This window comes from Polistes dominula, unplaced genomic scaffold (genome assembly GCF_049000335.1).
Source record: "Polistes dominula isolate Pdom_NZ unplaced genomic scaffold, Pdom_raw_medaka contig_84, whole genome shotgun sequence".
NCBI classification, from domain to species: Eukaryota; Metazoa; Arthropoda; class Insecta; order Hymenoptera; family Vespidae; genus Polistes; species Polistes dominula.
Genome location: NW_028300944.1, coordinates 158,114 through 170,402, shown reverse-complemented (window position 1 = coordinate 170,402; position 12,289 = coordinate 158,114). Strand labels below are relative to the sequence as shown.

At 28.9% G+C, this 12,289-nt stretch overlaps 2 protein-coding genes across 3 annotated transcripts; both read right to left on the bottom strand.

Annotated features, from left to right (window-relative positions):
- Nucleotides 1-109: 109 nt before the first annotated feature.
- On the bottom strand, nt 110-1,945 carry ND-ACP (NADH dehydrogenase (ubiquinone) acyl carrier protein). Of its 2 annotated transcripts, none has more exons than XM_089171819.1 (3): nt 1,687-1,945; nt 972-1,115; nt 110-540 (listed from the first exon to the last, which is right to left on the bottom strand). In XM_089171819.1, exons 1-3 carry the CDS (start codon nt 1,843-1,845, stop codon nt 361-363), a joined length of 483 nt encoding a protein of 160 aa, XP_089027945.1. In that variant the 5' UTR covers nt 1,846-1,945; the 3' UTR covers nt 110-360. The 2 variants fall into 2 exon arrangements, with proteins under 2 accessions (XP_089027945.1, XP_015186173.2); XM_015330687.2 differs by having other exon boundaries at nt 972-1,097; nt 1,687-1,926.
- Nucleotides 1,946-2,427: 482 nt separating this feature from the next.
- On the bottom strand, nt 2,428-10,729 carry stau (double-stranded RNA-binding protein Staufen). The gene is given in 10 exon segments (XM_089171822.1): nt 2,428-7,046; nt 7,140-7,342; nt 7,523-7,933; nt 7,936-8,047; nt 8,126-8,458; nt 8,532-8,746; nt 8,856-9,524; nt 9,684-9,895; nt 9,973-10,036; nt 10,514-10,729. Coding segments are annotated over 9 exon segments (2,466 nt in total). The 5' UTR covers nt 10,026-10,036; nt 10,514-10,729; the 3' UTR covers nt 2,428-6,788.
- Between the last annotated feature and the right edge of the window lie 1,560 nt (nt 10,730-12,289).

The window sequence follows — 12,289 nt, the reverse complement described above, 5'->3', positions numbered from 1 at the left end:
ACCAATCGCCAACGACTATTTATACAAATATACTCCAAACCAGTATGATGATTTGATATATGTTTACAATCATTTGAATTTTCTATACATTTATTAATGTACACAATAATATCTATCATTTTCATTTATTATAATTTGAAATGTGTGAAATATTATACAAATCATGAAATATTTTTAATAGGTGAAAAGTAAAAATATTTGAGATTATCTTGTTTATTTAATGATCACTGGTTCTATTTACAGACAAAAACAGGTATTTCAATTACTCTTCGAGCAAAAGATAATAAAAAAATGATATTACGATCATAGCCTGTTTTAACAATTAATGATGAGTTTTCACTAATATAATCTCAATTTCTATTATTCATAAATGTCCTCTCTATCTGCAACATAGCGAATTATATGTCCAGGCGTTATCAATTTTTCTGCATCCATATCAGGAATTTCAAAACCAAATTCATCTTCTATGGCCATTATAACTTCAACATGATCCAAAGAATCAAGACCCAAATCATTTATAAAATGAGAATCCACAGATAACTGTAATAAATACGTGGTTAGTCAAATTCTATTTAATATATAAATACATGGGGGTTTAAATGTAAAGGTACAAATGTATAACTGACATGTTCTGTTCTATTCTATTCTATAACATGAATAATATAAATGAATTTGTGATTAGATATATTTTGCAAATGATTAACTTATATATACATGTCAGCGATACAGGAGCACCACGACTCAAGCGAGGTGTTAGCCAGCAGTTTTCCCAGGAAGTTATCTTTTAAGATATTTCTATAAATGTGTAAACAAACAATATTTCAACTGTTTCAATGAAAATACATATATATATATACGTGTTATATATCATGTAACGATTAGTATATATAGTAGTTTATCTATTACTCGTTTATAGAAATATCCTGTTTATAACAAAGCAGAAAATATGATTTCTTATAGCAGACAGATACCTTCCCTGAATCAATTTTATCATACAACTTGAGTAATAAAAGCACCCGCTGACGAATCAAATCTAATGACATAGGTGGCTTCGAGCTGTAGAGGCGCACCTGCTTGACTCGTAGCTCATCAATACCCTGTAAAATAATATTTGTCTTTTATCAAAATGAAATACCAATTCTTCAGGACATATTTCGAAAGAACTAATTCGTGTTAAAACACGAAGAGTGATTTCCTGACTCTTCATTGATGATCTCATTTGTATGAGTGCGAACAAATCCAATATGAATCTAAATAAATTACAAATGCTAGATGACAGTTGGTTTCATTGTATAATCAAATAATCCTATATTATTTATTAAACAAAAGTTAATAAATTGTTGTTCTTTTTACTTACATATTATAATAGTTCAATTTTATAGACGTTATTTGAAAGATAATGTATTATGTTGTAGTTGTATTGATAAATGAAAAAAATATGATAACTGAACAATTTTTATATAATGTAAAACACTATACAAATTTATCGATTTTCGATTTTTGACATAGGACAAAGAAATAAATGTCCACAAGAATAATGATCATTCGTGATAGGTAGGAATTAGTGAAACCTTTAAATGATAAGTAATAAAATAATAAATTGTAAGTTACATAATGTATATATCAAAACAGATCGAATTAAAGGAAAAGTTTGTTGCTTTTATATGGTTTTGAAACAATGATTACCTGAGATAATAAAGGTACGACATTTTGCCTCGAATGACAAAATAATAATCTGTTAGATGTTGATCGTATGCTAGATCCACCCAAATTTAACCGAGCGAATGAATTTATAATAACGTCGGTATTTTTCGACAAAAGACGTGCTACATTACCAGACGCCATTTTGTTTTTTGAAGAATGAGAAATAACCTTCCTTTGTGAATTATGTCTGCAGTTGAAGATCAAAAGTTTAGTAGATAATACTGGGAAAAAGTCCAATTGACCTGCCACCTAGTGGTCGCATTTGAGAGACATCTATTGATCAAAAAAGCATCGATATACGAAATATTGTTCAACTACATGATTCAGTAAAATTCTATAATTTTCTTCTTCTTATTCTTTTTATCAAAACTTTGTTTATTTAATATCCTCCAGACTGTAAAATTTGTACTGGGAGTGGTAATTTATTTTTTTACCGAGAGTAGGTTGCTAGCCTTGCCCTTAAACTTTCCTCCTTTGTCTGGTTATTTATCTAGTTATCTAGATATTAACTAGTCAGAGTTCTACACAACTGTATAATTATTAAATCGATCGAAATTTGGAAAATATACAATTAATCTGCATAATTATTTCCATTTATATAATTAATAATTATTAACATAAATATATATGTATATAATTAATCGAAACAAAAAGTCAATGAATTAAATTTAAATTTATAAGTATTGGCGGCAAAACTATTGATATTTAAAATTTGACAATGACTACTTTGTGAAATCTTATTTAATGTTCAAAGTCAATTACAAATACTTTATTTCCAATAATTACAAATCAGTTTTACGTACGTACGAATTATAAGAGCACGATGCGTCCTTGTACTATAATATTTCTTGTATTTGTATAAGCAGACAAATATCTCTCTCTCTCTCTCTCTCTCTCTCTCTCTCTCTCGCTAACACAACATTTTTACAATTAAAATTTATTGATTTTCAAATACGAGCTTGATAAAACCGCCCAATAATTTGTCGTTCAAAGAATAAATATACAAACAAAACTTGAAAATATTGAAAAAAGATCATTTTCATGGGTAATGATTACAAGTTATAGATGAAAAAATGATTGAAATACAACACATTTGGAAGCCGTATACTGATGACGTTATAAACAAACAAGCAATGTTTCATACACATTTATATATTATGAAATAATTAAAACTATTGTACATCTCTCTCTCTCTTCCCTTTTTATTCAAAGACTTGAAAATGAAAGACAATTTATAATAATCGATAATAAATAATAATGAAAAATGAACTTATGATAATAATAATAATTATAAAGCAGAAAATGAAAAACATTTCAATAAATATTACTTATCGGTGGTTTTATCACTAAAACGAAAAATATCAATCCGTACATATATATATATATATAATAATAATAATAATAATAATAATAATAATATAATATCCGGTCTCATAAATAATGATTAATAATCGGGTGTTTCATTTAGGTAATCCAATATAATTAGATAATTAATTTGTTGTATTTACGCATTACGTCTATTATGTCGTTCTTGTATGGTATTGTTTAAATAAAATAATAAGTTTATATATTATAGAAAAAGGAAAAATACTCGTTAACAGGACACATGTTGTATTCTTCCTGTTTTCCCCTAAAATACTATGCAACAAAATCTACCACCTGTCTTAAATAATACTGAATTTCGCTTTTTAAAAAAAAATACTTATCTATAATACAATACGTTAGAAAAAAGGAACACACTATATGAAATATATATATTTTTTGCTTTTTTTCTTTTCTTTTCTTTTCTTTTCTTTTCTTTCGACGAATTTTGGAATAACGAGACGTGTGTTAGAAAAATGAATACAAACAATTTCGTAGAAAAAATGTCCATATGGGAAGATTATTCTTAGAAATGACATTTTCTAAGTTTGTAATTACATATATATATATATAATAGAATAATTACATATATATATATAATAGAATTACGTCATTTTCTCTTCTATTTTTATGGGTAAGTAAAGAGGCACATTTAATTAAGAGTTAACAATCGTTTGTATTTTTAACGCAACGAATAGTTTTGGATAATATTATGTGTATAATGAATACACAAGATGGAATTATGTGAGAATACGGGACAGAACTTTGCATTTTAATAATATATATCTAATATAAAATAAATATCACTATTTTATAAATAATTATTTTTACACGAGAGGCAACAAAAATGTCCTCGTTTTCTTCCATCTTATCTTCTTTCCACGAAAACATTTTCTCGATGCATTGTATTTTTTTTCCCCATATCTGTTTACAAACTTTGGAGAAAGAAAAAGAAAAAGAAGAAGAAGAAAAACAAAAAGACGAATTCTTTTTTTCTCATTCTCTAAGGACTCTAAACAGGTAGGGAAAAAAAATATTAGCATAATTAACAAGATGTTCTATTTCATTTGTACCCATTACTTTGAATGATTTTACTTTTTAAAAAGAAAGGAAGTTAAAAATATTCAAAGTTCGTACCGTGCTCTCTCTTAATATTATCTTCATCCATTATTACATGTTTCTTTTTTTTTTTTTCTTTTTTTCCTTTTTTTCCCCCATTCAGCGGCAATAAGACAAAATTCATAACACTTGTTGTTTGAAAACGGTTTTTCAATTGACCACCCAAGTCAACGACGACTACGAGAGTCAAATAAATTTTGTATTATTACCATTTCTTCGTTATAATTCGTTTTGAAATATCTCGTGTCATCTATCAATCTTTTTTTTTTTTTTACTTTCTTTTTCTTCTTTTTTTTTTTTTTGGTATTTTCTTTCTTTTTATATTTTTATGGTTTTTTGTTATTTTTTTTGTTATTTTTATTTTTTTTTTAAATTGATAGATGCACGAATATTTCAAATTCCCTTCACTTCTCAATAATCTTTTGCAAAACATGAATGGACCCCAGTATGCTTCTAGGCCCCGTAAAAAAGCAAATTGGGGCGTGAGAAAAATGTATTATATATCCGCATAATTTAATGTTTAACCATACAAAAGCCATAACACATATTTTTTATGTATGACCCGATAAACATACAAATCAATATAACTTGTTTTATAAACAAAAATATTAACAAGTCGAATATCAGTTTTATAAATAAACGAAATAACATCATCATTATTATTATTATTATGATGATGATTAGGTAATAAGACATTTTTCCATTCATGAATTATGAGAAAGCTAAGGAATTATTTGAAATAGTAAGGTAAGTATGCACAATCGAGCGACAGTTGATCCATGGGTTGGTTAATCTTCTTCATGTTCTATAAAGTTCGTCTAGGCAGCAAAACCCATGAATCACCTATTTCTCCAAGATCTGCATATTGACCTAGAGCATGGCCGCATTTCATCTCAGAAAAGTGTATCAATTTTTTTGTTTTTTCGTTTTTTCGTTTTTTCTTTTTTCCTTTCCTTTTCTTTTCTTCTTTCTTATGATCATAAACCAAATATACAAAGTATTTGATAATTGTTTATCAGAATGGAAGGGGACTTCCTTTGATCGTACGGAAGTTCTCGCAAAAGTTCATATGTACTGGAATCTTCTTCTATATTCATTCGAAACTCTATCGAATGTGTGGTGAAAATTTTTGTATAAACATAGGATAGGAAAAGAAAAAAAAGACAAAAGTAAAAAAAAAACAACAACAACATTGAAAGGAAATAAGACAAGAAAAAAAAAAAGAAAAAAAGTCACAACGAAAATGCGTTAAATTTAAGGATTGACTGTAAATAATATCTTACATATATAAAAGAAAATAATAAACTTTGTGCAAGCAACGCCAATATTTTCATGAATCACCTTTCATACACTAAAATAAATATCAAACAAAAAAACAATAAACTCATTTGATTGATTCATTAGATTTTTCTTCGCACGTTAATGAAAAGAGTCAATCCAAAAATTGAACCATTTTATATGGATTATTTAGTCAACATTTATCGTAGAATTAACTATCAGGAATACAACGTCGTAAGATAAGTATCATATGAACCTTCCTTATTTATTTCTTTTTCTTTTTTTTATGACTACATATCTGGAGTATGACCATTTTAATTACACGGAGTAAATATATTTAATTAATTGTGGATGATAATGGTTCTATCAATTCAAATTCATATAATATATGAGAATTTATTGTTAAAACCATAATCATGATGATCAAGCATCAATAAAATATTATTAAAATAAAAATAAGAAAAAATATAAATAAGATCACCCATTTTTGTTCGTATTTATTCATTTATATATAAATAACAATTGTTGTGAAGAACATTTTTCAAAATTTAAGACTTCTTTTGATGTGATTTCGAAAAATCTTGTAAATATTGAAGAATGTTGTTTTTGTATAAAAATCCTCCTTACGCTTAATAATAAATTAAGTATATTCAATTAAATTACTTTTCAAACAAAAAAAATACAATAATAAAATTAATTAAATAATAATAATAATAATAATATAATATGTTATTGATGCTTGAACATATTTGAATGCATATAAGGCACTGTAAAAGATGTAAACTATATTCTCTTAGAATTGGAGAAAAGGCATAAATAGTAAGACATGAAAATCTGATGTCTATATAAAAATAATATGTTATATATTATATATGTATATATATGTGTCTGTGTGTGTTACATGTATATCGTACAATAGCGATCAAAATTACTTTTTAACAGTCGAAAAGATTCCAGACAGATCTTGTCTTTTTGAAAAAAAAAAAAGAACACAATAATTATAATACAGGATGGATTATTCAGCACCTCTTGCCACCTAAATAGCTTCGAAAGTATGAAAAATTGTATTTAAAAAAACAAAATTGACTGAACCTAGAAACCTAACAAAAAAACACTAATGTCATGTTGTAGTCGTGAATTTTTTCATACAATTTTCTTTTTTCTTTTTACCACTTTTGGAGCTATTTAGATGACAAGAACTGCTGAATTAGCCTGTATAATTAACAACAAAGAAGTTAGAATATTAGTTGTTCCTTGTACAGTGCCTCAAAGCAATAATAATATAATCAATCCTACATATTGAATTTTTAAATAGCAGATGATAATTATTTATCGATATTTCCATCCATAATATTATTTTTGACCTGAATACTAATATGTATTCCATCTCCGGACGCACCTTTGTCTTTTTTAGATTGTGAATTAGAAGCATTATCAAGACCTAACTTACTTAACGTGCGTAAAGCTGTTAATGCTGCTTGATTACGACTTGCGTTCGCTGTTGGACCATTACCATGACACACTTGTGGTGGATCCGTGCTTAATGTTACAAGTGATAAATATTCCTTGTGTATTGACCCACCCTACAAATGAAAAACAAATTCATTATATTGTCGATCAAAAGATTTGTCAACAATAACTAAAGTATAATAAAATGTTCATACTTGTTTCGTTACCTTAGGGAAGTCACTAAATTCAACATTGAAATTAAATAATTGGGCTAAATATTTTAACTGATCTTTCGGCGATATTCCGGAATTTTGTTGTTGTCCCCGTAATTCTTCAGCGATCACTTGAACGCTAGGTCCATTACCTACTTTAGATTCTTGACCACCGTCAACCAATAACAAGCCAGGCACTAATTGACGTCCGATGGTACCTTAATGAATGATCAAAGGAGAAAATACACCTTTTATATATATCACAATAGATGAAATATTCCATTAATTTTGACATGATCATTAATAGAATATAATCATCTATTATAACAATATAAAAGTGAAAGAAATTCTGTGAAATCTATTCATTGATAGGCTGTGGAATGTATTTCTTTTTTTACCTCCAACAGGATGACTTTGAGTTTCATTAACTTGATCATCTTCAAGGAAAGTTACTTTTCTTGGTTTGCTTTCGGTATTTTCCGATTCTCCAGTTTTAATTGATGGTTTAGTTGGTTGTGGCTGTGGTTTGCTATAACCTAACTTAGCTAAAAGAGCTTCTGCAGCCGCTCTTTTTGCTAATTTTTTATTAGGACCATATCCGCAAGCTGAATTTGTTCCTGTCGTCACTTCTATTATAAATTCTCTACGTCGGGGAGCACCCTTTTCTTCTATAAGATTATAAACAGGTTCTCTTTCTCGTTTGGCTTGTTGAATATGAACAAGTCGTGAAACCGGATTAAGTTCATCCACGGCGTCCGATTCAGCCCGTGGATCTTGATAAACCTTTATTAAATTTCTCGATTTTTTTTCGTAGCTGGAGGCTTACGTTTCACGTTCGACAATCGATTTTGAACATTTACCAGTAGCGGTGGAAGACGTTTTAATTCTTCTAACATTAATTCTGCTGCTCGTTTTTTTGAAACCTAAATCAATCATTTGTAGAAGTTTCAATGTATTATTAGAATTTTTTTTATATTGTGCCAAGCATATATATAACATACTTTTTTTGAAGATCCTTCTCCGACAGTGGATTTATCTCCTACGGTACACTTAGTTACAAATACACGAATATGAGGTTTACCACTTTCTGATACAACTTCGAAACTAACGGATAGACCACGTTTCAATGCAGTCTCGTGAACTAAGGAGACAGGACTTTTTAAATCTGCATTAGGATCATCAATTCCGGTTAATGTTCCATTGCTATTGGTACAATTAGTTGATACCTCTTCTGGTAAAGGTAATTGACGTAATTGTTCCAATGCTCTTTTCGCTGCATCATGTCGTGCCAATTGGCCTGTCACACCTCGACCAGTAAATTCTCGCTCGCCGACCTACACATTTCACGCACATACTCTTTATTATAATATTAACTTTGTTTAAATTAATGTCAAATAATGTATATACCTTTAACGTAACAATATACATCATTGGTGGTGTAGTTTCAGCATGGTATCCATGATTAGGAGGTAAACTGGAATGTAATAATCGCGGATAATTGGCAAAACTATACGTAACTAATGGTTGCAATCCTGCTGGCGGTGCTTGTCTGAAGGTATAAACTGTAGGTTCTCCTCTTTTCATTGCCAATGCATTTAATTCTACTGTTGCTGGTACGTTTCCTATAATAAAAAAAAAAAACTAAATAAGTTCAATGGGAAAACGTAATAATATGTAAAATATCGAAATGAAATATCCATAATGTTTGAGAATATGTAAATATACGACTACCTGAACCAGGTGAACACTTCCCGGGATAACCAATTCTCAATGCTTTAGTAGGTTTTAGCGGAGGTTGTCTATACCACGTTTTTCTTAATGCTTCAGCAGCTGCGCTGTGTTGAGCTTTCTTTATGCTAGGTCCATCCGCCACGTACTCTTCTTCGCCAAGTTTTAACGTTACGGTGAATCTTTTTTTGTGCGCCGGTCCTTCTTCATTGGTCAGTCTGTATTGATGTTGAATTTTATTAAATCTTGCTAATTCATTTAACAAGCACATTGGTGTTTTTTCTTTCATGTTTGCCAAAGCTGGATTATTCACGTTGGCATGATTTTGTTGCGATGGACTATGATCCCTTGTCTCTCCGTTACTACCCTTGTTTGTAGATGATTTAGATTGTTCCATGATTTGTTGTTGCTGTTGTTGTTGTTGTTGTTGTTGCTGCTGTTGTTGTTGCTGTTGTTGCTGCTGCTGTTGTTGTTGTTGTTGTTGTTGCTGCTGCTGCTGCTGTTGATGATGCTGCTGATGATGTTGTTGACGTTGCTGCTGTTGAACGTGCTGTTGAACTTGATGCTGCGTATTACTCTGTTGCTGAAATTGCGTTTGTGGAATATTTGGATTTTGAAGGGTCACGGAGACTGTGTTTGTTTGATCCTTTAAACTAACGCTGACCATAGTACCTGGATAAAAGACTAAATATTACAAACAATGATTAACAACTCATTGAAACACAAAGTTCCGATGGATTATTATTACTATTATTATTATTATTATTATTATTATTACAATAAGACGACCTTTGAAAACATATATGCAAAATTGTTATTCTCAAAGCTTACCGTTGGAATTGTGTGCATTCATACTCATCAACACTGGTTGTCGTGGATTTCCATGCGGTGGTGGTCCATGATGCTGCATGTGATGTAAATGTTGTTGATGGGGGGGCATGGGCAGTATTTGTTGATGTGGATTCCGATGCGGTATTGGATGCTGCGGCTGATGTAAAGGGGCCATACTAGCCTGCTGCATAGGGCGCATTGGTCCTCCCATTCTTTTTAAATGAAATAATAAATCATATATTTTGACAATTACAAGTAAATATTGACAGTTATCTAATGTGATATCAACCTATTGTGATCTCTAAGTTGATTTGGCATTGAATGGTGTTGGTGGCGTAACATCTTGTAAAAATCTACAAAAAATATATAAAATTATTTCTTTGATAAATAACACTAAGAAGACAGACAACACAAACAAAATGACACAATAAATGATGAAGGAAGTTGACATAAAAAAAAATAATGTCGAATAATATATGAAATATGAAAATATTAGTAAAGAAATAGATATTAAGCGCACCGTAACCAAATGTCAATGAAAATAAAGATATAATAATAAAATAATATGATAGAAACAATAAATGAAGATTCGGGATAGTTTTTAAAAACCGTTAACCGGTATCTTCCTCATTTCGGTTGATTGTTCTCAAATAAGCACTGATAATCCTATAATAAAATGGACACGAAAACGATGCTCATAAATCACTTGCATTATTGCAATGACGTTAATCTTTTTAAACGCAATTTAATCTATAAATAAGTCAGTCGATAGACGTTGGGCTTGGCCGGGGTTTAACGCACACAAAAGTATACTATACGAAATTTCTTACCAAATATTTATTATACTTCACGATAACAGTTGTTCTTGTATTAACAATGAAATATAGGTCGAAACAGACCGTGTTATTTTATTGAACACTCCCAGGCCCTTTGCACAGCAATTGGCAAACAACAAAGAAAATCAGTCTGCGATTAAAATGCGGCCATCTTAGTAAGAGACTGTCGACCAACGTTTTCTTAATCTTCCTGTTAGAGACCACCCCTCTTTGCTGATTTCTCCAATATCGATACTCTCGTACCGCCTCGTATCGCAACATATCGTTCTACACAATCGAATGGTTATTGGACCAAGCGCGCGATTGGTTAATTTTGATTAGTCGTTGCTCGATTGGTCGTTTCTTCGACCATTCACGCGCTAAGTATATCCAATTAAATGGCTTCCTTTATTAGATTTTAACCTATCACGATGCAGCATTGAAAATTTCATTTATTCGCGCTAATAAAACCTAACCTAACGATTACAATTTAGCATATTTTAATAATAAGAAAAACATTATGTCAAAAAATATGTCATTATGACAAAAACTAATATGTCATTTTGTTTGTTTTTTCTTTTTTATTTCTCCTTTTAAGAAAATAAAGAAAAAGATGAATCTTACAAGATGCAATTTATCGATTTCAGTTTTTTGTTTTTTTGATTCCTAATAATTTCGAAATTACTTATGTATTTAATGTTAAACAAATTAAAATCCTCCAATTATCGATACTTTGAATAATACTGTTATTTCTTACAAAGATTCTGTACCATAATAATTTATCGTATTAACTAAAATTATATTTATACAATGAGAATGAAAAAGAAATCAAAGTTTTACAAATGTATAAGAGTTATTTAAATTATACTTATTTAGAAAAATATATAACGTGGTAAATGTTGATATTTTAATAACTATTATATTTTTTGTATTTTTAACATCGTTCTTTCTATTGTGTCATTTAAAAAAAAAACAAGATTTTTATTATTATGGTAAGAACAAACGTCGTAGTCTTCAAATTTTTTTTCTTATTCTTTTATAAACTTCAACGTGTGTATTTAAAGTTCGTTTTGTTTTAAATAGTACGAAATACTACAAAACATTAAAAAAGGTCATATTTTGTGTGTATATATATATATATATATATATATATATATATATATATATATATATTGCATATACATAGTTAATATTTAAAATAGGAAATCGGTGTAAACATAATCAAGCTTTAATATCCTTTTGTTTATTCCTTTTTTTTAAGCTTATGTTCATCATCTTTTCTAAAATATAAACGTAAAAATTGGAACGATCCTTTTCATATTTATATTACATATGTATGTATGTATGGATGTATCAATATACATATATAATTATTTTACACCGTACTTGAAAACATATGATTTTTAAAATTTTACATATAAAAAACAAAACAATAACAATTGTGTGTTTCAATACATAGATAAACTTTGTAAAAAAACTAAATATGAAAAATAAAATTAACCAATTACGAAAGCAATGTAATAATAGGCACGTCAGCTTATCGAATGCAATAATAATATGGCAGTAATATTTATTGTAATAATATACTTTTTAATATTGCATTCAATTAATTATGCTGTTTGAAGCGTTAACACTTTCATATAGCAAATTTGACAAATGTCATTCTCATATTTTGTTTAAATTTTCATTGCGTGTCCCTGTTACACTGTTTACATCGTTACATTGTTGTAAAATTGTATAAAAAGCATTTGTTTCCAATAGAAAAAGAAAAAGACAGGATTGTTCGTTATC

What these genes read in the sequence shown, in the direction of transcription:
- ND-ACP (XM_089171819.1), bottom strand. Translation starts at nt 1,845, where the DNA reads ATGGCGTCTGGTAATGTAGCACGTCTTTTGTCGAAAAATACCGACGTT. An exon ending in TCGTACCTTTATTATCTCAG is followed by an intron (nt 1,116 to 1,686) that starts GTAATCATTGTT and finishes TTTTGATAAAAG; the next exon opens with ACAAATATTATTTTACAGGG. An exon ending in ATAAAATTGATTCAGGGAAG is followed by an intron (nt 541 to 971) that starts GTATCTGTCTGC and finishes TATTTATTACAG; the next exon opens with TTATCTGTGGATTCTCATTT.